Source organism: Pipistrellus hanaki, assembly GCF_964339955.1.
Source record: "Pipistrellus hanaki genome assembly, chromosome: 5".
Taxonomy (NCBI): domain Eukaryota; kingdom Metazoa; phylum Chordata; class Mammalia; order Chiroptera; family Vespertilionidae; genus Pipistrellus; species Pipistrellus hanaki.
This window is the reverse complement of record NC_140507.1, coordinates 2,172,662-2,196,589: the sequence shown is the minus strand read 5'-3', so window position 1 is coordinate 2,196,589 and position 23,928 is coordinate 2,172,662. Positions and strand designations below refer to the sequence as shown.

General features: G+C 50.7%; 1 protein-coding gene across 1 annotated transcript; it reads right to left on the bottom strand.

Moving 5' to 3' along the window:
- Window positions 1-1,708: 1,708 nt before the first annotated feature.
- KDELR2 (KDEL endoplasmic reticulum protein retention receptor 2) lies at window positions 1,709-17,440 on the bottom strand. Its single transcript, XM_084884099.1, has 5 exons — window positions 17,221-17,440; window positions 10,637-10,737; window positions 5,469-5,627; window positions 4,245-4,497; window positions 1,709-2,813 (listed from the first exon to the last, which is right to left on the bottom strand). The coding sequence occupies exons 1-5, from the start codon at window positions 17,309-17,311 to the stop codon at window positions 2,779-2,781; spliced, it is 639 nt and encodes a 212-aa protein (XP_084740225.1). The 5' UTR covers window positions 17,312-17,440; the 3' UTR covers window positions 1,709-2,778.
- Between the last annotated feature and the right edge of the window lie 6,488 nt (window positions 17,441-23,928).

Here is a 23,928-nt window from a genome sequence, read left to right as displayed (position 1 = left end):
ATATGATTTCGATTTACTTCTAAACTGAATAGGTAGGAGACACACCCACAGCACCTGTGAAGCCCCTGTGTCGAGTGCGGGGAAGCAGTGGTACATACTGGGAGGAACACAGGATCCCTGGAAATTCCACCTTCAGCTGGAGAGGGCGAGGCACAGAAACCCCCCGGCATTTTCACAGACCGCCCCGGGATGGGGAGTTTGGGAAAGCACGGGGAGTCACGTCTATTAGATGCCTCTCTCCCACAGGGCAGAGCTGACCAAGGCCAGCAAACGGGCCAGAGGGACTCCTGACCGAACGGTTCCGCCAGCTTTTGAGGCAGCTGCTCCCAGCTCAGCACAAAGGGTGGGTAAGGGGGCGCCTTGATGGCGAGCACCTACAGTGCTCCAAGCTGAGTCCCGAGCTCCCACACGGACTGATACTTCACCGACACGGGAGGCATCTAACCGACCGGGGGCGAGGCTCATGTGCAACCCAGCCGAGTGTGGGGAGCCAGGGTTCATCACACAGGCCGCCGAGCTTGTGCTGCTCCTCCTCAGGCTCCCCGCTGGCCACTGCGATCGAAAGGAAGTCATCGGGGACCTTCCCAGGGAGCTGCCCAGCCCAGTGGCTCCCTCAAGGCCTTCCACCTGTCCCTCTACCTTCTCTTTAACCGGACTGAAAAGGAGCAGGAAATGCCATTCCAAGTCGGACTGAACTGGGCAGGGAACGGACAGGTCTTTGTAAGCAGCCAATGGCCAGCAGCTTTTCAGAGTTGTCACCTAGTGGGCAATGTGTTTCCTGTGTGCTCACAGTTTTACACGTCCACACAAACAAAATCAAACAGCACCATAAAAAAGATTAGTTACCTGCCAGCCTTTATTCAGGAAGTGAGTTACTCTGAAACAGTGCTGCAAAGGCGAGGCAGCCCAGGCCTCTGTTCTGCCATGTGCCGGGCACTGCCCGGGCCCTGCCCTCCCGTGGGCAGCCTGTTTATTAAGGTGTCTTTCCGGTTGGGCACAACATGGTGATCGCATCTCAGCCAGTTTTATTTTTACTTGGGCAGTGGCCAGAGAGCACAGGAACTTCATCAGTCAGGCGGCATGCTGGGGTCCTAGGCCAAGGTCGGGTGCTGTGCTGTCCGTGGTCGAGCCTGCTGGGGTCTGGGTTACATGCACGGAAGCCTTCGAGATCCCCCGCCCGTCCCCAGTCGGGCAGCAAGCAGTCTGCTCCTCTAGTGACAGGATTTCCTCCCCTTCCTCCAGAATCTTCCAAGGAGGATGAAAACAGACACTAAACCAGACGAGGATGCTGGAAAGAGAGTGATACACAAAAGCAAAACCAAGAGGCAAGGAGAGAAGCGAACTGAGAGGTAAAGACGGGAGGTTAAGCCATGCAGTCACAGCCACCAGAGAAAGCTGCTGAGATCCAGATAAAAACAAACCCACTCAGCTTCCTTCCTCCACGAGGAACTACATATAACGCAGCAAGCCTATGCCCCTCTTGTAGTAAGTGCTGTTAGTGTTCAATACTTTAACAGTTACGGTGCATTCATATGCTTTTGCATAAGTCATAAGTCAAATCTAATGGCAAAATCAGGATGAAAAATTCCAATTTTTCCACAAACTACAGAAAGTTCCAGATTAAGTGGACAACAAACGTTTGCAGCCCTGTATAGAGCTTTGGTTGCCAAATGAACAATAAACAAAAAAGTAATCCTGACACAGGATGTTCCAAAAGCCTAATTCATGAAAGAGACGATTTATTCTATGTTTAATAAAATGTTTATTAAGGTGGTAACACAAGATAAATCATGCAAGAGCTCAGTAAAAACAAAAAGTAAGAATATAAGGGATGGTAACTGGTGCTGCCAATTTACAAATGTCAATCATTTACTACCCGAAGGGAGTGGGAAGGGTTGGAATCTGAGCACGGACATGGTGGCGGCCATCTTGCGGGACGTGAACTAAGTGATAGGTGACTCCTGGCGTTCTAGTCCTCAGAGGAGTCAAGTCAGAGATCCAAAACCATCATCGTGTCCTCGCATCCTGCCCTCACACGGCAGCCAGAACCCTGCCCACCGAGTCCTTCGACGCCCGTGGGACAGTCCCAAATGGACACCTCTGAGCAGGGGAGGGGAGCAGGCACCTTTGGTGACTCTCAAATGAGACTCGGTCCACATTCAGAATCTTAACCTCTGTGGTGGCGAGAACCACAGACTTGCATGTCATCCTTACCAGCCTTAAATGTAGTGTGCTGTCCAAGGGAGGGTTTCGTATCCAGTGGAAGAAATTGGGACAGATACACCAAATTGAACATAGCATCTCAGATTTCAAACAAATTTGTCTCATCTTTTGGCAAAAAATAAATATAGTGGAATGCAAGTTAGATAGATGGAAGAATATATAATCTACCAACTGTCAAGGAGTATGATTTCATTGCAGACACAAAGAATCAAAAGTTTCAAAGAATTTTTTAAAAAAAGAAGTTTGCACTATTTCTCACAAAATCTTCACTTTTGGAACTACTCCAATAGAAGCTACACACTGAATTTATTAATACAGCATTAAGTTTCTTTGTGTAAAAAAATCTTTGTACATAGTAATAAAAAAAGATAAGGCAAGATGCATTAAACAGAAACCTCCTGGTTCTTTTCCTCTGGTTCTTACAGAGCCACTGATGACGATCTGCAACAAAAGAGTGAAGTTTCTGCTTTTCCGTATCGAGCATCTGTGCCTTTGCTGTGTAGGAATTCTGTCCGAGCACCCTGAAGGACAGAGGCTGGTGGTGGTCTTTGGCACTTACGCTGGCAGACTGAGCTTCTTTCCCTTGAGTACTGGAATTTGAGAGAGGAAAACAAAAGATTACTGACAGTGACATGCTCGAGGTTTCCTTCCTCCCATTCCCAGAGGCCAAGATCAGGTTCAAGGAAATAAGCCTTTGGCAACCAAGTCATTGGATTTTGGTGTCAACAAACAAGAGCCCGCTCAACTATGAAAATGTCACGCACACATATGCTGGGGTTTTCATGTACTGGATGTCATGGCAATTATAGTTAAGAAAATACGAACTTAACTGAAATTGTTGCTACATTCACAGAAGTTGTTATCATGACTTTCTTCCCTAATCAACATATATTAAAAAGTAACTATCACTATGCCTATAAAATTTGTACCTTACAAAAGGGATAAGACCCTAGCCGGTGTGGTTCAGTGGTTGAAGTCAACCCATGAAACAGGAGCTCTCGGTTTGATCCCTCATCAAAGCACATGCCAGGGTTTCAGACCCAATTCCCAGTAGGGAGGGTGCGTGCCAGAGGTAGCCAATCGATGGTTCTCTCATTGATGTTTCTCTCTTTCTCCTCTTCCCTTCTCTAAAATCAATAAAAGCATATTTAACAAAAAAGGGGGGGATAAGATATGTATGCCCTGGTACCAGCAATAACACCACCATTGGGAATTTACTGTATAGCAACAGTTCTTAGCCTGGGGTCTACCGCTGGGTTCAGGGTCTCCTGAACCCCCTAAAACTATATGCATAAATACGCATATGCATTTTTTTCCCTGATCAAGGACCATAGTTTTCACCTGAGTTTTGTGAAGTTCACATTCCTACATTCACATAAATGCAAAAATGTACATATACAAGGATGCTGACTTAAGCACTAGATTTTAATAGCAAAATAGCAGTGGTAGTGTGACTATCCATGAACAGGCTAAGGAAATTATGGTAATACACATAAGGTTGAAAATCACTTATATTCTATTTACTGACATGAACAACTGTGAGTGGGAAAAGGCAGATTAGGTGTAGTTAACCATGTATCTGAGAGATCTGGAATTCCATTTACTAAAACAGTAATTAGGATTTCTTTTTTTTTTTTTTTTTAATTGATTTTTGTACAGAGAGGAAGGGAGAGAGATAGAGAGTTAGAAACATCAATGAGAAAGAGTCAGGGAGTTAGAAACATCAATGAGAAAGAGTCACCGGTCCCGGCAAAAAACGGTAATAAGGATTTCTGAGTGGCAGGATTTCAGGTGGCTGTTTTCAGAATTATTAGCTCTGACTGAATTTCTGACAATGAAAATGTGCCATTGTAAAAAAATACAGCTACAGCCAAAAGAAGAAAGACTCAACACCAGATCCAGAACGGAATTTCACAGCCCATTACACGCTCTTCTGCAGCCGGTTCTGATTCATAAAGCTAGAGCCAGAGCAGAAGCGCGCGGCTAGGGAGCCTGAGGGACAGGCAGGGCACAGCGCGTACCTTTCGTGATGTACAAGTAGAAGAAGTCGCAGTAGAGGATGGTCTGGACAACGCCGGCCACCACAGCGATGAGGTCAAAGAAGCCCTCGAAGTAGAAGCGCCAGATCCAGTTGACGAGATATAGCGCCCGGTAGAGGCCCAGGAAGAACAGGTAGTGGGTGGTGATGGTCTCCGCCTCCCCGGTCTTGCTGATCATGAAGAGCTGCGGGAGGATGGCCACGGATTCCAGGTAGATGGAGAAGGTCCACAGAATCTGTAAGGCAAACAGAGGATCCTTCAGCACCCAGCACCCAGGATCACAGGAAACACTGGTTTTACTGTGGGAGAGTGTAGCAAGCGGGGAGTCCGTGCCTGAGCCCAGGACAGGGCAGCTGATCAATTTCCTAAGTCACGGACACGTCCAGTAACAAGCTGGGTCACCTTGGACACCTCTACCTCTATGAAGGTTATTACCTCGTCTCTCCAGCATCGCATTCTTCCCTGTACACATCTCCGCGAATCTACACAGAGGCTGTTTCTCCGGATAAGCTCGTCCCAGTCTGATTCTAGGGTCCCGAGGCAACCCTGCTTCCTGCCAGGGTGGACCACACTGCCACCCAGGCCCCCTCCACTCCCTCTGCCAGTGTTCCTCCCAGCTGACCTTCTCTCCAGACTCCAAATAGTCTATTCTTACTCTTCAGGCTCTTTTGGTGGGGTTAAACCAAAGGAGGGAAGAAATCAGAATTGTTATTATGCAAACTCTGCCCAACATGGTACTTTATTCACACCTACGGCAGGACTTGGGAGCAGTCCTTGGAGTGTTTCACAAGCCCAGGCCTGCAGCACCGATCAGAGAACCAAGAGCAGCGCAGTAACTGAACCCCAGGTGCTGAGGGGGTCATGACCCCCAGGTGCTGAGGGAAGGACTGGGCACTGAGGGGCCACCACAGCCTCACAGTGCCAGGGCACCATGCAAACAGCATCGCTGTGTACATTAGGGGAAACAGAGCTGGCTAGAGTGGGGAGAAGATCCTGTTCAGTGAACATGCAGACGGGCAGAGTGTTTGGTACCTCAAAAACCGACTACCTGGAGTTAACTTCTGCCCACCATTTATGTACACCCAAGAGTTTCTGTTGCACCAGAAGCTTGCCAACTGAAAAAGCACACCAGAACCCACATTGTCTACAAACAGGTCCTTTTCCCTAGGGGACCAGACCTGTCCACTAAATAACCTCTTCACTGACCTCAAGAGGAGAGAAATCATGATTGACTAGAAACGAGAGTCCCCCCACAGGGACCACCAGAAACTCCACTCGGAAGGTATCATGGTTTCCGTCGTAAGTTGCCTTAAACTTCATGTAGATCAGGTACACTGTGGCGTAGGAGCAGGCAATGTAGATAAGCTAAAGCAAAAGAAAAACACCAGGTCATCAATGCTTCCAACTCCCTTGGTTGTCTACATCATTCATATTCACACACACACACACACACACACACACACACACACAAGAGGCCTGGTGCACAAAATTCGTCCATGGGGGGCCCTCCTGCACCCTCAGGGGATGGCAGACAGACATCCCTCTCGCAATCCGGAGGCTGCACGCACCTGTGACCATATTTTTCATGCAGGTGAAAGGCATCGTGCTGTTGTATGGCAGCTACACTTTTTCACCCTGATTTTAAAAAGTAGTGCAAAACGTGATCCTTCTGAGGCAGTAGTACCATTTTCCCTCTTATGGTAGAAGAACTGAAGTGGAGAGAAGTTAAGTAATGGGCTTTGTCACACAGGTATGTGTCAGAATCAGGACTGACCACAAAATGTGCAAGCAGAGTCCATGCATGTCATCACTGCATCATCCTGTTTTTTCAGTTAAGAGTAGCACTGCCAGGTTTTAACTTTTAAATCTAAGAAACTGTTCCCAATATATAGAGTAGGGTCCCTAGGCCTGGCCGGAGATCAGAGCCAATCTGTGGGGTGACTGGCTATCTGGTAAGAGGGGCAATCGGGGCCCCTCCTGGCACCTGCCTTGGCTTGTGGCCTGGCACTGCCTGCTCACTAGCCTCGCCCCTCCTCCCCCACCTCACCGCCACTGGTCACCTCCCACTGTACATCTGCCCCCTGGTGGTCAGTGTGCATCCCAGTGACTGGTTGTTCCACCAATTGTTCAGCCGTTTGGTTTTATTATATAGAATTATTTTAATTTAAATTTTAAATATAGCCTGGCCAGTGTGGCTCAGTTGGTTGAGCATGGTCCCATTCACCAAGAGGCCGCAGATTCAATTCCTATCAGGGCACATGCCTGGTTTGCTGGTTCAATGAATCTCCCTGATCGATATTTCTCTCCCTCCTTCTCCCTTTCTCTCTCAATCAATAAAAACGTATTTTAAAAAAATTTAAGTATAGTAAAATTCACTTTTTGGGGGGTATACAGTTCTATGAGTCATATAACCACCGCGACAATCAAAAAACAGATCAGTACTGTCACCCCACAAAATTCCCTCAGTGGGTAAGCCTTCCCCTGAGGCCTGACCTCTGGCAATCTCAGATCTATTCTTGGTCTCTGTAGTTTTGACTTTTCTAGAATGTGCAAAAATGGAATCATACAATATGCTGACTTTAAGACCAGCTTCTTTTAATTAGCACTATGCATCTGGTATATTAATAAAACAAGTGACTCTTTCCTGCTGTTAAACAGCAGCAGCAGCCCACTGTGCGTGTTACCAGTCTGTTCCCCACGCACCAGTTAAGGACAGGTGGGCTGTTTCCGGCTTGGGGGATAAAAGCTGCTATAAACATTTGTGTACAGGCTTTTGTGTGACTTTTCATTTCTCTTGGGTAAATATCGAGGAATGGGATTGCTGGATCATATCTCAACACACATTGCGGACCAGTGGTTTTACTGCTAGCTTTACCCAGGGGTCAGATAAGTTTCCATTGAACGAGTTCAAAAAATGTTTTACATAAATGTTAAAGGCACGCTTTAAAATTAAATACCCATTGCATTTTGAAGTTATTTATTACATGTTCTTACAAGCTAATAACTTTTTAAAGCCTTCTTGTGATTGGCCACAAGCCTTAAAAAACACGAGAATTCTCATGATCCGTCTGCAATGTGTTAAGTATAACTATAAGGAACTGCCAAAGAATGTATTTCTAAATCCCATTTTGAACTATTAGAATGTAGCTTAAGAAAAAAAAAGGAATGCAAAGTTCAACGCAGTTCAAAACCAATGTACTTTGTTTCAGCTTCATAATATTTCTTAATACTGCTTTTTAAAGATAAGTTAATGTAACTAATCTTAAACTTTATAAAATGGTGGTTTTTACTTAAATTATATTCCTTTAACACTGAACTTCAGATTGTTGCTATGAAACTTTGGTAACATAACAAAACCAAAAGCAAAAGCAAATGTAGGCAGTAAAACACTGCTGACTATGCCCTGACCAGTTTGGCCCGGTGGATGGAGCATCGGTGGATAGAGCATCAGCCTTCGGACTGAAGGGTCCCAGGTTCGATTCCGGTCAAGGGCATGTACTTTGGTTGCAGACACATACAGAGGGGGTGTGCAGGGGGCAGCTGCTCTATGTTTCTCTCTCATCAATGTTTCTAACTCTCTATCCCCCTCCCTTCCTCTCTGTAAAAAAATCAGTAAAATATATTTTTTTAAAAACAAAAAACAAAACTGCTGCCTACAATAGGGAGTGATTTCAGCTGCATCACTCAAGGTTTGTAATTATGTAATACTAGGCCTGGTGCACGAAATTCGTGCAAGAGTAGGCCTTCCTCCCCCTCTGACACCCAAGACCAGGCTTTTCTCAGAGTTCCAGCTTCATCCGGAAGGTCGTCCAGAATGACGTCTGGTCTAATTAGCATATCATGATTTTATTATTATAGATGCTCCTGCATTCATCCAATCCAAAAGAAAAATCTGACATTCCTAAATGACACGAATTTTCAGTCAGCAGAATTTAGGCTCAGGAACCAAACAGCAGGGCTAGCCTGTGGGTAAAGAAAACTTGGATACCAGCAGCCCTGCCAGTGCTACTCCTTAGGAAGAGCACCTTGCACAGCTTAATCATGACACATTTGGGCAAATGACATAACAGGACAACGAAAGCCATCATCAAGCCCTTTGGTTTTGCTTCAAAACAAAGACACTAAACTGTCCCTGGCACCTTGTATTTGCAAATACTAAAGTATTAAAATTGTTGATCATACCCATCCAAACAAAAAAGAACTACAAAAAAAAAAATCAAGATTAATCTTATTATAAGCATAGCCAATGGATGCAAAACTCGGGGGGTGAGGGCATAAAAGGGAGGAGGGAAGGACAATGGTAAGGTATGTACACATATAATACCTTAATAAAAAAATGAAAGATTTGTTGGAGTTCTCTCCACACACAAAATCAATGTGCAGAGTCCCCACTAACAGAACGTCTGGCCGAGGAACACGGTGGCCAGGGTGCCCGCCCAGCATCCAGGCTATGGCCTGACCAGATTATGTCCATAAGGCTTAGCAGCCTCTGGGGAGAGCAGCCCCTTCTCTCTACTCAGTGCTTTGGCACTTGAAGTAAAAAGCTATGAGCATATAAAACTCGACTTATACTTCTCTGATTCTTAGGATGTGCTTGGAAACTAGAGCCAAGCAGGATTCTTCTGAAGGGGGAGGGAGCGTTCTTGCTCCCACCCCTCCAGTTTTAACGTGTCCTGCAGCTGTAACTTGCATGGACAAGCAGGGATACAGGCATCTGGAAGTAAGCCAACTTCCCAATGACTAAGCTGCCATCACTTAGAAATGAAGAATGGAATGATTACAGGCAGCTCAAGTTTGCTTTTTAGTAAAGATGACACTCAAATATTGCTCGGTCAACTCTGACCTGTGCTTATTAAAATGCTTTTGAACACAAAGTGTTGTGGAATTGTTTCAAATAAAACACCAAGCCCTAGCCAACTCAGGTGACAGAGCCTCAGCCTGAGGCCTGAAGGGTCCCGGATTCCATTCTGGTCAGGGGCATGTTCCTCAGTTGCAGGCTCAATCGCTGGCCCTGATCAGGGCTTGTGTGGAGACAACCAATCAATGTGTCCCTCTCACATCCATGTTTCTCTCTCTCTGTCTCTCCCCTTCCCTTCCATTCTCTAAAAATCCATGGGAAAATATCAAGTGAGGATTAACAAAAATAATTTTTAAAAACCCAAAACATAAATACCACATCAATAAGCTTCAGTTAAACATCATTTTCTTGGCTGTGCAAATAATCAAGTATCTACAACATTGCCTGGCACACTCTCACTAAGCACCTGAATGAATGAATGAATAAATGAATGAAATCAGACTCCTTTTCACATCCTGAGAGCCCCCTACTTTTCCTCCATAGTACCCATTACAAACCACAGCCATTCATTCAGAACTGGGAAGACCACGGTGGCCCATGAGGTCTGAAAGGCTGGCAACAGCTGGTCTCCACTCCCCACCAGATCTTGACTTCTGCTTGCTTCCCGCCCTGTCCTGGTGCCAGGGAAATGCCGCCCCCATCATCTCCCCCCCCTCCACCCCGTGCCCCGTGGGCACTCTGCTTCTCCTAGTGTGGAGTGGGAGCCCCCAGTGCTGCACAGGGTGTTAAGTATATGCAAATGTTTTGTATTTAATAGTCATACATTTGTTTAATGTGAATTGGGGAAAATATATGGACACTAAAGGTAACACTGATACTAATGTTGAGGATAAATTAAAAGGTTTAAATACATATTTAGTAAATTATGGCACATTTAAGCTTGGCAAAAATAATAAAGATGGCACACACAGCAGAAGTTGATGAAACATGGACTTAGTGGGGAAATAAAAGGGTAAAGGCCTAAGGTAGTCCCTCAGCAGCAAAAGAAGGCTCCGCAGCAGGAGCCGGGCTTTCACTCCTGGCCCTGCACCCATTGCTGGTTTGCCAGGAGTCTCATTTCCTGCTGCTCAAAAACATACAAGTTTCCCTCTTTCTCTCTCTCTCCTTTTGCTTTCCAAAGAGTAATTTATAGATTTTTAGAGAGAGAGGAAAGGAGAGGGGGAGAGAAACACTGATGTACAAGCACATCTTCAATCAGCTGCCTCTTGCACACCCCCTACCAGGGATGGAGCCTACAACCCAGGCACGTGCCCTTGACCAGGAATCGAACTGGCAACATCTTGGAGATGATGCCCAACCAACAGAGCCAACTGGCCAGGGCTTACCCCTCTTTCTTATAGGATTATCAAGAGCATTAGAAATTTGTTATACTCAAGGAACTTAAGATTAAAAATTTCTAAGTACAAAACATTTAATTAAATAGATACTGCTCTGAAATGGGGAAAAAATGCTCAATAATGTTTCCATAGATCTGTGAATTATGGATGAAATACATTCCACTGGATGCCATACCCACCTTCATAGATGTATTATATAATGAAATGAATGAAGTAAAAAGATCCAGGTATCGAGTTGTGAAGACCAGTGCAAAGAGAAGCTGGCTTTTTCCGGAAATACCTGAAGAAATGAAAGGAAAGTGTTAGAAAAGCGCGAAGAGCATTCACTCGTGTAGCTAACACTGTGCAGCAAGCAGATCTGGAGAATGGGACACCAGGCCCAAAGGCTACCGCCTGGGATGCCTCTGAATAAGTGAGTGTTCGTTTTCCTTTCCCTTCACGTTCTAGAACATGCTCCTCTGGGAGGTTCTTGTATGATGGGGCCAGAGTCAATATACCAGGTTGCACATTGTCCAGATGAACATTTATTTCTCAAACATGTCCCGTTAGTCTGCTGTTATTTACTGTGGCAGCTCATCTGTTACCTCCAGCACCTGTCTTTCCATTAGGAAACAGCCCCTCATGTGACAAACCCTCCAAGGATGGAGCTGGACTCTCTGGTCGAGGCGACGAGGAACACTGCTTCAGGTCAGAGTCTGAGCCAAGGCCACTTCTTTTGTGAGAGCAGCACTGACTTAGACACATTACAATGTTTTAAAATTCCATCTCTTAGATTCATCATACAATCAACCTCACGCTCACACAGCCAGTCTTCAAAAGCAGCAGTCTTTTTTTTTAACCCCTTGAAACTGTTTCCACACCCAGAGTACTGCTGTGGTACAACTGGAGTCAGCTGGAAGTCCAGGTCACACCCAGCATGCACTGGACTTTGACATTTGGCCAAATATTTGTGAAAAGGACCTGCACCAGGTCTCCAGTTGGAGACTGAGTGACTTCATTAAGGAAACAGAACCCATCCCCCTCATCAACACTGCAAATCTCACAGCATTAGACTTCTGTAAGCATGTGCAGGTCTGTTACTGCACGCAAACTAGCAATACACCGACAGAATGTAAGATCCTTGCCCAAGAACATGTTATTGATTTTAGAGACAGAGGAAGAAAGAGAGAGAAACATCAATTGGTTGCCTCCTGCATGTGTTCCAACCGGGACTGAACCTGCAGCCTCGATATGTGTCCTGACAGGGAGTCACACCCACAACCCCAACTAACCGAGCCGCCTTTCCAGGGCAAAATCACATTTAAAAAATAGTGTTTTACAGAACAATTTTGCAGCTTGTTGAAATTAAATGCCTGGATCTGAGGACGTTACTTCCTATGTTTGAATAACTGCAGTTCTAGCCTATTCACAAAAACACCTAAGGAGAAATGACTCCAGACCCATCAATAGTAACCAACCTCAAGGCTAGGAGTGGAGCTACAATCGGTAAGACTGCTCTTTTTAGCTTTTCTCCCCGGAATGAGAAACTTTATTTTCCTACTGAAGTCCAATGTTCCACCGAAGAGGAGAGCTGACAGAATGAGAGAAGACACAAAGGGAAGGGGGAGATCAGGGGCTCTGTGATTCACATTTGGTGTTTGCTGGAGCCTTGGAAGATAAATGTTAGTGACTTTCCTATATGGCTCACTCCAATATTTTAAATTAAAAACAATTGTAGGATACATATGGGCAAATTTTGCTGCAAATGGTTTATTCTAATGGAACTTTGAAAGCCATTCAGACTTGAAATTTTGTCCTCCAGTTTCAACAATCCTATACTGAAGACCAGAGACTACCATGCTGCTTTTTCCACTCCTCCTCACAACCCAACTTACTATCACTCCCTCTGGAAGGCAACTTTGAAGACCCATCCTCAGTGCTGTTTATTACACAGTGGGAACTGCTCACGCCAGCTGCTCCCCCAGGTCCTATTCCAGTACTTATAAAACACCTGTCTCCCCTCTCCCCCAGCCCCCTCTAGACACGGAGATCTTCAGAGGCCCAGGATGCGCCTATTCCATTTGGTATTATTGACACACAGCAGGCTAAGGAAATATTTGCTAAATCAATGAACAAATGGACAAAAGAAAAAGAAATTCATTTTATTTTCATGTCATGGGGTGAATTCTCATTTTGTGATACTTCCAAAGCGTTTCTAAGTCATACTGTGTCTCTGTGACTGGAAGAGGGCAATATGCTCTGGGCTCTGCCCTAACTTACTGCCCCCAGAGGGCGGGAGAGCCCCGAGCAGGCACGGGCAGAGGACAGGGATGGGCAGCGTGTGGCCTGGGGCTTGGCCCGCTGTGCAGAATCCAAGCAGGAAGTGCTTTTGTGGAATTTGAGGACACTCACACAGTTCTCCTTTATTCTTTCTGGCCTGGGATCCGATTAGGAAGTAGCAGCTTTGTACTTATTAGGTACAATACCTTTATAATTATATAAAGTTTACTCATACACATTACAGTTTTTGTTGTTCAGATTCCCTAGAATTGCTGGGATAAAATATATGCAACTTGAAGTGTGGACACTGCCAAACTTCCCCTAGACAGCTGTGCCACCTTACCCATTCATTAACACCAGGTGAGAGTCCTCTTTATTTCACACCCCGCCTGCCTTTCCCTCCTGTGAACTGCCAACTCTGTCCATTTTTTCTAGCAGTTTTTTTAATTTTATTGTAGGAGTATCTTATGGGTTTTAACCCTCTGTCACTTAGATATCTTACAGATTATTTCTCTCCATTCATTGACTTTTCACTTTGATGATATTCTGAATAAGTTCATTTGGGGAGACGTATGTTCTTGCTTCCTCACCAGTCTGCTTGGTCCCCCCAGAACTAGGGTTTGAACGTACATTCAGCTCATCTTCTATGTCCATCAGCCAAGTCCTGTACCTTTCTTCATGGAGCTTTTACACACTGCTTGTTGGGAAGTCAGGGGCCCTTCCCGAATCCTTCCTGCAACTTCACATTCACAGGATTGACTGCTTATATGGCTTAATACCCTATATTTTATCTTTAAATATATATGTATATACACACACATATATATATATTATTTCAACTAACTTGCAGCTTTCTTGAGAGCAGAAACTTTGACAGCGGCAAGCTGATGCTGAGTTGTGCCCTGGGTGCCTTGCACATAGTGGGTGGTCAATAAACGTTTAAGAGCAATGAATACTCACGAGACTGGCTGGGAATGTGATGCAAAAGCTTCTTGAAGTACTCAATGACAACAACAGAAGATGAGGTATTTCATCTACTTCAAAACTAAACTGAGATTGAGAAACGCAGGGACCCAGTACATGCCTGGCATGTCTGGTAGGATGAAAAGTCTACAGCCTACATGACAACAATCTAAGCTGTAGGTGGAGGAGGGAAGGGAGAGACAAGGGGAGGATGGTTGGGGCACCTGGGTCTCAGAAGATCCCACTAATAATTTAAGTAAAACAGACACAGCACTATGAATAACTGTCAGCCTACAGGAAAATGTAGCTACAAACCCAGGCTTGTTCTCAGGAGGCTACGGTCAGTGTTTAGGAAAAGGACAAAGTGATAACCTGAGCAAACTGTGGATCCAGTTGCAGCGATTGTTCAGGAATCTGAGAAACTCCCATTTCCTGTGGGCATCCCTCTGTAATGACAATGGCAGACACAGACAAGGAGAATGCCAATGCAAAGAGAGTTAACCAAGATCAAGTCCTCTGCCCCTACTTTAAAACAGGTCCTTTAAGCAGCTGTTCTCAAATTAGACTGCCCGGAAAACAATCTCCAACTTCCTTACTAGCCTGCCTCATCGCTGACCTCAGAGAAAAAAGCCCTCTGGTTCTGTAACTGCAGGCATGTTCAAAACAGGTGCCAAATTCCTAACGTGAGCCCAATACTACTATTTTCAAAGTGAGAAACACAACCTGGATGCACATGTCTCCTATTCCAGTTATTTGAGAAACTCATATCAAATTCTTACTCTTTCAAAAGCCTCTAAACAACTTTTATAATTTAGGATGGAAAAACCAAGCAGCTAGTCAAATTTAGCATTTAATTCTGAAGAAAAACCCTCATGATTTTGATTTTTAAAAGGTTAGGAAATCTCAAGTATAAGAACTAAAATGATCCTAAGTCTGACAACGGAAATAGTTTAATAATGCCCTATAACTACAGGCCTAACTGTAGGAATACTTGACAAGCACACATGAATGGAATTCACCTATTTATCTCCTTAATTATTTTGGCTGAAGTATTTTATATTTTCCTAAATGCTCCTAAATCTCTCAAATGAAAATAGTGAATATTAAATAACAAACAAAAGAGCAAACTCGTTTTTTTCTTTATTACTCAAGGTTCCCTTAAGAATTTTCTAGCCCTAGCCAGTTTGGCTCAGTGGATAGCGTCAGCCTTCGGACTGAAGGGTCCTGGGTTTGATTCTGATCAAGGGCCCGTACCTTGGTTGCAGGCTCCTCCCCAGCCTGGGCCCTGGTCAGGGTGAATGTGAGAGGCAACCAATACGTCTTTTTCACATGATGTTTCTCTCTGTCTCTCCCCCTCCCTTCCTAAAAATCAATAAAAAAATATCCTCCGGTGAGGATTAAAAAAGAATTTTCTATCTGAGGTTATCCAACATCTTAGTTTACATACATATTTAGGAGACATCATGCTTCAACTTCATGACTTGACAGAGGCAGGGATTCTGAGAAACAAGTGAAAGAAAATAAAGAGACTCATCCAAAATTTTTGGAGTAAAAATAAAGATTAAAAGTAACATTTCCTGAGTGTGTGTGGGAGGGGTGTTCAAAATGGGTGGTGTTCTAAAGGTATAAATTCCCAGTCATAAGATAATTAAGTCCCAGAGTGTAATGTACAGCACGGTGTCTATAGTTAACAATACTGTGTTGTATATTTAAAAGTTGCTAGGACAGAAGATCTTAAAAGTTCTCATCACAAGGAAAAAAACTGTAACTACCCGTGGTGGTAGATGTTAACTAAACTTACTGTGATAATTACTTTGCAAAATACACATATCGAATCACTATGCTGTACACAAAAAACTAACACAATATGTCAATTATATCTCAGTAAAGCAAGAAAAATAATTTTCTGAGTGCAAAAATAAATGACCTAACCAACTGGTCTGGCATCAAACATTTACACTGAAATTACTTAGAACAAAATAGTTATTTCAAAATCCTTAATTCCGAGTTACCGATTGCCTGTTTTAATCCTGGCTCTCCCACTAAGTGCCTCACCTCCGCAGACTCAGTCCCTCCTCCACAGACCGGGACAATAGCACCCGCCTCGGAAGGTTATTTTAAGGACATCAGGGGATGAGCACCTGAGGCACTGAGCTCCCTGCCCCGAGCACAGCAAGTGCTCAAGTGTCCGCTCCCAGCTTTTACTTCGCTGCCATCGGAAATCACACAACCGAACCTCGAACCTCGAACCTCGAACCAAGCAGAAACCGAGGGATCGCCTCCAGGCCTGACGCGCTGGGTTCAGCACCCGGACTTTGTAACATCCATTCTGACTGCTCAAAGGTCTTCTTTGTTTTTGCTTACTTCCTGGCTCTGAGCCAGGGAGAGAGGTGAGGCCCGAGGACAGCAAAGATGGGGAGTTGCTTCAGACGTGGACGTTTTTAGGAACCAATCCCGGTAAACGGGATCTCTGCCGCCCAGGCCCCGTAGGCCTCCAGCTTTCATTGCCTCTGCAACAATTAAGTTCTAGGATCCATCAGAAGTCACTTCGCGGAGGCCGTGGCGCCAAAAGCAAGCCTGACAGCCCTTTAAGAAGCGGCCGTTCTGAAATGCTGAGGCTTGATACAGTGCAGGAGTCTCCGGCGAGAAGGTCGGTCCGTCCGTCCGTCCGTCCGTCCGTCCGCCCGCCCGCCCGCCGCCAGCACTGCAGGAGACGTGCACCCGGGCGGGAGTCGCCAGCTCACTGGTGACGTGGAGCGAGGGATCACAGCGACCACAGAGCCAGGCGGTCCCTGCGGGCGCCGCGGCGGCCTAGACCCGTCATTAGATGGGGTCGCTCGGAGTTGGACAAACTAGTGACTAGTGACTGGTCCACGTCTCAAAGCAGCACGAATGGTCCCGGGAAATTCGTTCGAGCCCTCCCCGCCCTCCCTCCCCGCGACGGGCGCGACCCCGGGCCGGGAGGTGCGGCGAAGCCCGCCGAACGCCGAGGCCAGGTCGGACCCGGCACCCCAACCCAGAGGCCGGTCCTCCCGGGGCCAGGGTGCGGGCGAGGTGCTCCCTCCACGCCGGCTGCCACGTCAGGCCGGGCCGCCCGCGGTCCTGCCCATCCTCCTCCCGCCCGCCCGCCCGTCCCGGGGACTCGCGGGCCCCCGCACCGCCGGCCCCCAGCCCGGACCCCCGGAGGCGCCCCCTGGAAGCCGGGGGCGAGGGCACGCCGGCCCCCGCGCCACCAGCCAAACTTTCCCGGCAGAACAGGGACGCGCGCGGGCGGGGTGGCGCCTCCTCCGCCCCGACGGCTCAGGTGCAAGTTCGGGAGCGGACCGAGCGCGGAGCGGCGCCCGGCCCCGCGCCACCCGCCCCGCCGGGGCGCCCGCCGACCGAGGGGGCCGCAGGCCGCCGGGCCCGCCGCCCGCCGGGCCGGCCGAGGGGGCGTGTCCGGCCGGCGGAGGCCCGCGGGCCGTGCGGCGGCCGAGGTCGGCGGGTCCTCCCGGGGAACCGGCCCCGCGCCCCAGCCTCCCGGGGCCTCGCCGCCGCTCACCGGCGCAGGAGCGCGTCTTCCAGATCTTCAGCAGCAGGATGACGATGGCCGCCAGGTGGGACAGGTCCCCGGTCAGCCGGAAGATGTTCATGGCGGCGGCGGTCGGCGCGGCGCCCGGGGGCTCGGCGGCTCAGGCGGCGGCTCAGGCGGCGGCGGCCCCGGAGAGGAAGCGGCGAAGATGGCGAGAGCGGCGCGACGTGGCCGGGGACGTGGCCAAACTGCCGGCGCGCGCGCGGGGCAGCCTGGGAAAGCTCGCCCCGCCAGGCCCCGCCCCCGCCCCGGCCCTTAAAGGGGCCGCTCCGGAACGCAGGCCGAGCAGGGAGCACCGGCTCCCGAGCTCCGGGCGGAGGATCCCGGGCTTCTCGCCAACTCCCCCTTGCTGGGTTTCCGGCTTCTCCTGGGAGCCAGCGATTTCCTTTTAATTTTTGAAATGACACTCCCTGTGAGTGATTTTTCCCCCCTCCCTCTAATGGTAAGAGCTCTGCAGGCTTACTGTATGAGAAAGTGTAAGAGAAAAATACACATTAATCCGTGGTGGCATCACAGAGGGTAAGGCCGATATTGGGGGTGTCTGGGGAGGGAATCGCCAGCTCACTTTTGAGGAGGTCTGAGGATTTTGTCGTTCTGGGGGCTCCCTTTGGGAAAGAGAGCAAAATTAGGCGGAAAAGTGAACAACTCTTGTGAGAGACGAAATCACAGCAATTAACAGCAGAATGAAGCCGACAAACAGAATCTTCTGCATAATTTGAGGGGTCCCCGCGCAGAAACGTGGGATCTCCGGAGGAAAGCAGGGGGAAATGCTGTTCAAGAGACTAAAATAGAAGCTTTCCCCTGTCCTGCAGTCCCTCCCAACTTGGGGTGTTTCCCGTTTGCTATTTACTGCCATTCATTCTCAGTAAAGAAAAAATACTTAAATTGTGATCCTGAGTTTTACCGTTTGTCTTTATATCGGGCAACAGTCAACAGCCTGGGGCCTGTGGGCTGAGGGCAGCTCCTGTGTTGAGCATCTGCCCCCTGGTGGTCAGTGCACATCATAGCGACCGGTTGTTCCCCTGATGTTCTACAGTTCGGTCAATTTGCATATTAGGCTTTTATTATATTGGATTTACTCCATGAAATATATATATTTAAAAAATAAGGTAATCACAGTAGTAAACCAGGCACCTTCACCAAAATCACAGCCTCTTAGATTCCCCTTCACTCTAAGCCTCTTCCAAATCCTCCGCCCTGGGCTGAAGACATGGTAAACGCCCTGGGGGTGGGTGCCAAGCACACTCAGCTCAGCGCGGGTCACTTTGTCTCTTTCTTGGAGTGCCGGCCCACCACCCTGTCCTTGTTCTACGGGAGCTTCCCCATTAGGAAGTTCCCTTCAAACCTCTTTGCCCAAGGAGCGCTGTGGGCGAAGGGAGGGCAGTCTTCACGTGGATGGTACCTCGCTTTCCTGCCCCAGCTCCCGGCAAGGACTCTAGAACCCACCAGCTGGCGGTGGGCTTCTGCTTAGTCCCTGGACGGTCAAAACCCTGCTTGGCCCAGGCAGCTCCTGCAGCAGCCAGGGCCCAGGCCCCTGCTCCCGCCATTGCTCTGCGACTGCACGGCCCCCGGGAGGCCATGTGGGCCTAGCAGCCCAGGCACCACACCCCAACCCAGGAAAGACCTGTCCAGGGAAACGGATCCCACACATGGAAGCCTGAGTTAGAGATGGCGGTTTGGGTGATTTGGACGAATCATGCCAGTTTGGCAGAAGCTGTGACATGGCTGAAGCGCCTGTGCCAGGCTGTTGACTGGCACAGGCCAGCAGAGATGAGCGCGCAGTCAGACCAGGTCTCCGACCCAGGCTGGCCTCCGGGGCAAGGCCTCACAGCACTTTTACTAATGAACCGCCGCGCACACCACATGTACGAAATGCTCTTCTTTCCTACATTTTTGTCACTGCACCCTCTTTGGTCACCTCTTCGCGTGATACTGACTGTGTGTGTGTGTGTGTGTGTGCGTGTGTGTGTGTGTGTGTGTGTGTGTGTATTGGGATTAACAGTTTAATAATTCAGAGCATTGTCATTTCTCCATTTTTGTTGCGATCCAATTCCATTAGCTTCAGGGCTGCAACATAGTGATTCAATACGTGTACGATGAGGGCGTGTCCAGGGGGCTTGCCTGCTCCCTGGGACAGACAGTCGCAGGGCTGGCCACTGCTGGGGCCTCCGGAACCCAGCCACACCCTCCTCAGGGATCGGGCCACTCTCACGGTGAAGGGGTGGTTCGAACCACTAGCCAGGCCCTCGCCCCGGCCTGGGGACAGCGCTGGTTTCGGGGTGACTCCAGTTTCCCCCAGAACACTGCGTGGGGCCCGCCTTCGGTGACCCATCGGGGTGACTTTCCCTAACAAAGGGCGCCTCAGAACAAGGCCGCCAGCACCTTCCACCGGCCTGCCGCTGGCCCCGGCACGGCTCCCCGCTAACACTGGAAACCAATCAAGCCCCTTTGTGGGGGACACCCCCCCGTACCCCGGTGGTGTGAACGCATCCAGTGAGGCAGGCGTGCTATTCCAGGGCCTGCAAACTCCCCGCTGGGCTCCCCCGGCTCCGAGACCTTTTCTTTGGTTCCCCTTGAGCACCTCTGTGAAAGCTCTGAATGGGTTGCCAACGTTTCACATAAAAATCTGGGGTTCTGGCCTCCTTTGCGAAAGCCCGAAGCTGGGGCTCCACAAGGTGTGTCTCCCACGTGGGAGTCCGAGGCCGGAGGGCCGGCGGGAGGGCCGGGCGCCCCCTGCAGCCGGTGTCCTGGTGTCCTCACCCGCCCAGGCCGCGTGTCCGCACTGCCTGTCCGGCCTGCAGACTCTCCCTCCGCACGCCTGGTTCAAGGGCCTGGATACGGGTGGCCAAGTTATTGCATGGGAAGGAGGCGGCACTCTCGGTAGCTCCCTACCCTGACGTCATTGGGTTTGATTTAAGGGGCAGTTATTGAGCACTTGTTGTGTGCAAAGTCTAGGAGCAGCGGGGCCCATGGGAAGTCAAGCCGAGGACAGGGTTGGGGGGGCAGACAGCTGGCCACTGGAGCTGGGCGTGTGAGGGTTTGCCAAGGGAGGGCAAACAGTGCCGGGAGGCTGTAAGGGCAGTGACGATAGGGACGCAGCCCTCCTGGCAGCTCCTGTCAGGGGCCGGAGCAGGTCCGGGGTGAAGAGGGAGAAAGCCACACTCCGGCGCTGGAGGTGAGCGGATGGCGAGGATGCAGAGGCAGCCGGTGTAGACGACAGTCCGAACAGTTTGGCTCCGGAGGGGGTACCAGCCAAGATTGCTCTAGAGTAGGGGTGTCGAACTCAATCAGAGAAGGGGCCAAAATCTAAAATCCAGCCTAAATCGCCAGCCGAATGGTTTACTGAACAGTCATAAACTGACAATGTCATAAACTGACAGCGGAGTGCAGTGATGACAGCGCGGTGCGGGCCACATTGCAAGGCCTGGCGGGCTGGATTTGGCCCGCGGGCCTTGTGTTTGACACATGTGCTCTAGAGGGTGCGACGGGGAGGGGGAGGGGCTGCTGGGGAGGAGGAGTTAGTGGAGAGTGAGCCGAGGCCACTGGTGTGCTGAGATGCCTGGGGATTCGGGGGCAGGAACACAGCACGGACAGAAATGAGCAGCCGACAAGGCCTGAGCAGCCGGAGGAAGACGAGGGCAGGAGGGGGGATGAGCGGGTGGGGGAATTTAAAAAAGAGCTATAAGGGCTTATGTCAAAGTCACTCATGGGCCTTGGAACATGACTGTTAAAATCTAAAAAGCATAAAAAATATGTAAAGCAAAACAAAGACGATATTTCCACTCAGAGGATGGGCTTTGGATTTAGACGGAGCCGCGAGTTCAACCGGGCAAGTCACATGACCGTCCTGCATGTCAGACGTTTTATTTGTAAAGCCCACCGCAGAGGGTCCTTGTGAAAGTCGAATGGAATGGGGTCTGTGGAAACACGGAGCACACAGCCTGGCCACCACGGCCGATGGCGGGAGAGGCTGTGTAACCAGGCTGTGACTCCCTTATCGCGAGTGAGAGACCAGGGAATCCTGGGGCGAAGGCGCTTGCCTTCCCATCATGCTGTTGGGTGAGGAGCTGGTGGGGGATAGGGTGCACCTATGGGCTCACCTGTCGGGCTTTGTCCGGACTCGGGTGCAGAGCCACCATGAAATACAGCCCTAGGGAGCCACACGCGAGCATCTCACCCATACGATGTGGGCACCCACATCGCCCTGGCCCACATCGCCCTGGCACCCATATCGCCCTGGCACCCAGCATCGCCCTGGCACCCACATCACCCTGGCACCCAGCATCGCCCTGGCACCCACATTGCCCGGGCACACAGGAGGCAGTCCAAAGGTGTTGGCAAATGCATTTATGGAGGAAGGGGGTTCGCGGAGAACAGGAAAAGGCCCAGTATCTACAGCCACCTGCGGGCGGGAGTGTTCGGCAACACGCTTCGTGTTGCAAGGGACAGGACCCCTTCAACCCCGCCTGAGCCAAAACGTTAAAATAAAATTTAGGAATTTACAAATGGAGCGGGGGGTGGGGGCGGGGGCGCCACGGTTACAAATTGTCCTGGACACGGACAAGTCCAGATCCTGCTTCAGGCATGGCTGGATCCAGGGACGAGGAGGTGTACGGAGCGGTCTCCCTTCTGCTCTCCAGCGCTGGCTTCCCACCCAGGCAGGCGCACAGCAGGGGGCGGTGCTGAAGACAGCCTCCCACCCTCCCCGCGCCCAGCAGCTCGCCCCGAAGCCTCCCTTTCCAAACGGTCTGACTCCAGCATTGAACTGACCCTGAGCCACCGGCCAGTCCCGAGACCCTCCTTATCCAGTCGGCATGGCTCCCGGGCATGGCAGCGGGGGAGGGATCATTTCCCAGAGGAACACCAGGGACCCCCCCGCCGCCCCCAGCAGAAGGGACACTGGTTTCCAGGCAGGCACGGGCTCTGCCGCCCCTGGACTGAGTGAGAGTGGAGGGGACGGGCACTCGGGTGACTAGGTAAGTGGGAGCGAGAAGCACGCCACCTGGAGGAGGACACGGGACAGGGGGTAAGGAGAGCCGGGCTGGGTCAGGCAGGACCAGCCACAGAGGAGGTGGAGGCGGCTGGGGTCTGAGCCAGGGGCCCAGCCAGGGGGCATGTGGTGCACAGACGGCAAGAATGGCCCTGATTCTAAGCCGCCCGGGGCCCCCTCAATGCGCCTTCATGGCGCCTCTCACACGCATGGAGTGTATTTCCCTTTCCCCAGACCCGGCTGGCTCTGTCACTGTGAGACTGGGGTGCCAGTCCTGAGCTCAGCCACAAGGGGGCTTCGGGCCTTTGCTTTTCGCCTGGACCCTGCTCCACCCTGTGAACCATCCCGGCCACCTGCCTGGAGGACGAGAGGTCCCGTGAAAGCCTCCCGCCGTCCCAGGAAGGCCCCCGGCACAGGAGAGAGCCCTGGAAGGCTGCCCGATGGACCCCGTCACGGGAGAGAGCCCCGGGGCGCGCCCAGCGGACCCCGTCACGGGAGAGAGCCCCGGGGCGCGCCCAGCGGACCCCGTCACTGCACACACACACACACACACACACACACACACACACACGGGAGCCCACAGGCCCTGCTCAGAGCAGTAAGTGGCTGCTGTGTTAAGCAACGGAGGCTTTTGTTGTGTTTCGTTTCGTGTTGGTTGATCCTCACCTGAGGATATTTTCCACTGATTTTTAGAGAGAGATGAAGGGAAGGGGAGAGACACAGAGAGAGAAACATGGATGTGAGATGTGAGAGAGAGACACCTGGGTAGGTTGCCTCTCGCACATGCCCAGACCAGGGCCGGGGAGCGGCCTGCATCCAAGGTACGGCCCTTTGACCAGGATGGGGCCCGGGAACCTCAGTCCGCAGGCCAAGGCGCTACCCACTGAGCCAACCGGCCAGGGCAGCGGCTGAGCTTCGGGACGGCTTGTTCCACGGCCTGTGTGGCCAGTGGGTCACTGACGGGAGGCGGGTGAGGCCGTGCTCCTGGCCCGGGTCTGCACCCGCCACGTTTCTCACTCGCTGGGAAGTGCCACACAGGCTGTGGGGTCACCCGTGCGTGGCCGGGGGCGTTCCTGATCTCCGAGATCTCCCGTGGGTCCGCACTGGCCTCCCGAGGGAGTGCGTGGATTTCGCACCCCTGGCCGCCTCTGGCTCCGTCCGCCCCACCCTGGGATCATGCCTTTGGCTTCAGAGTCCTAGGTGTGGCCACGAGAGGGGAACCGGGAAAAGCCACCCACACGGCCTCAGAGAGGGGCCGCGGGGGCTGGCCGGAGCGGGCAGGGGCAGAAATCACAAGGATGGACGGTCCCGTCTGTGTGGGAGCAACACGGGCCCTGCGGCCTCCGGGCCGGGAGAGACTCCGAGGGACGGGCCGGAGCCGGACCAGAGGCCCCGGAGAAGGTGAGGAGAGAGAGAGGCCACAGGGAGCTGCCGAGGCCCGGGGCCGCCAGCGGGAGCCCCGGAAGAAGCCAACGTGCCCCCCTGCGCCCTGGCAGCTCCAGACGCCGGACAACCGGGGCTCCCAGAAGGTCCGGACGTGTCCCTGCCCCCAGGCCTGCTTTCCGCCCGGACCGGCTCCGGGGCTGTCACAGCGCCCTCCGACAGACACCGCCTGTGCAGGCGCCACCCGGCCGGCCGGCTCTCCAGCCCTGCCCGTCGCCCGGCAGGCTGCAAAGGGGCCGCTGCTT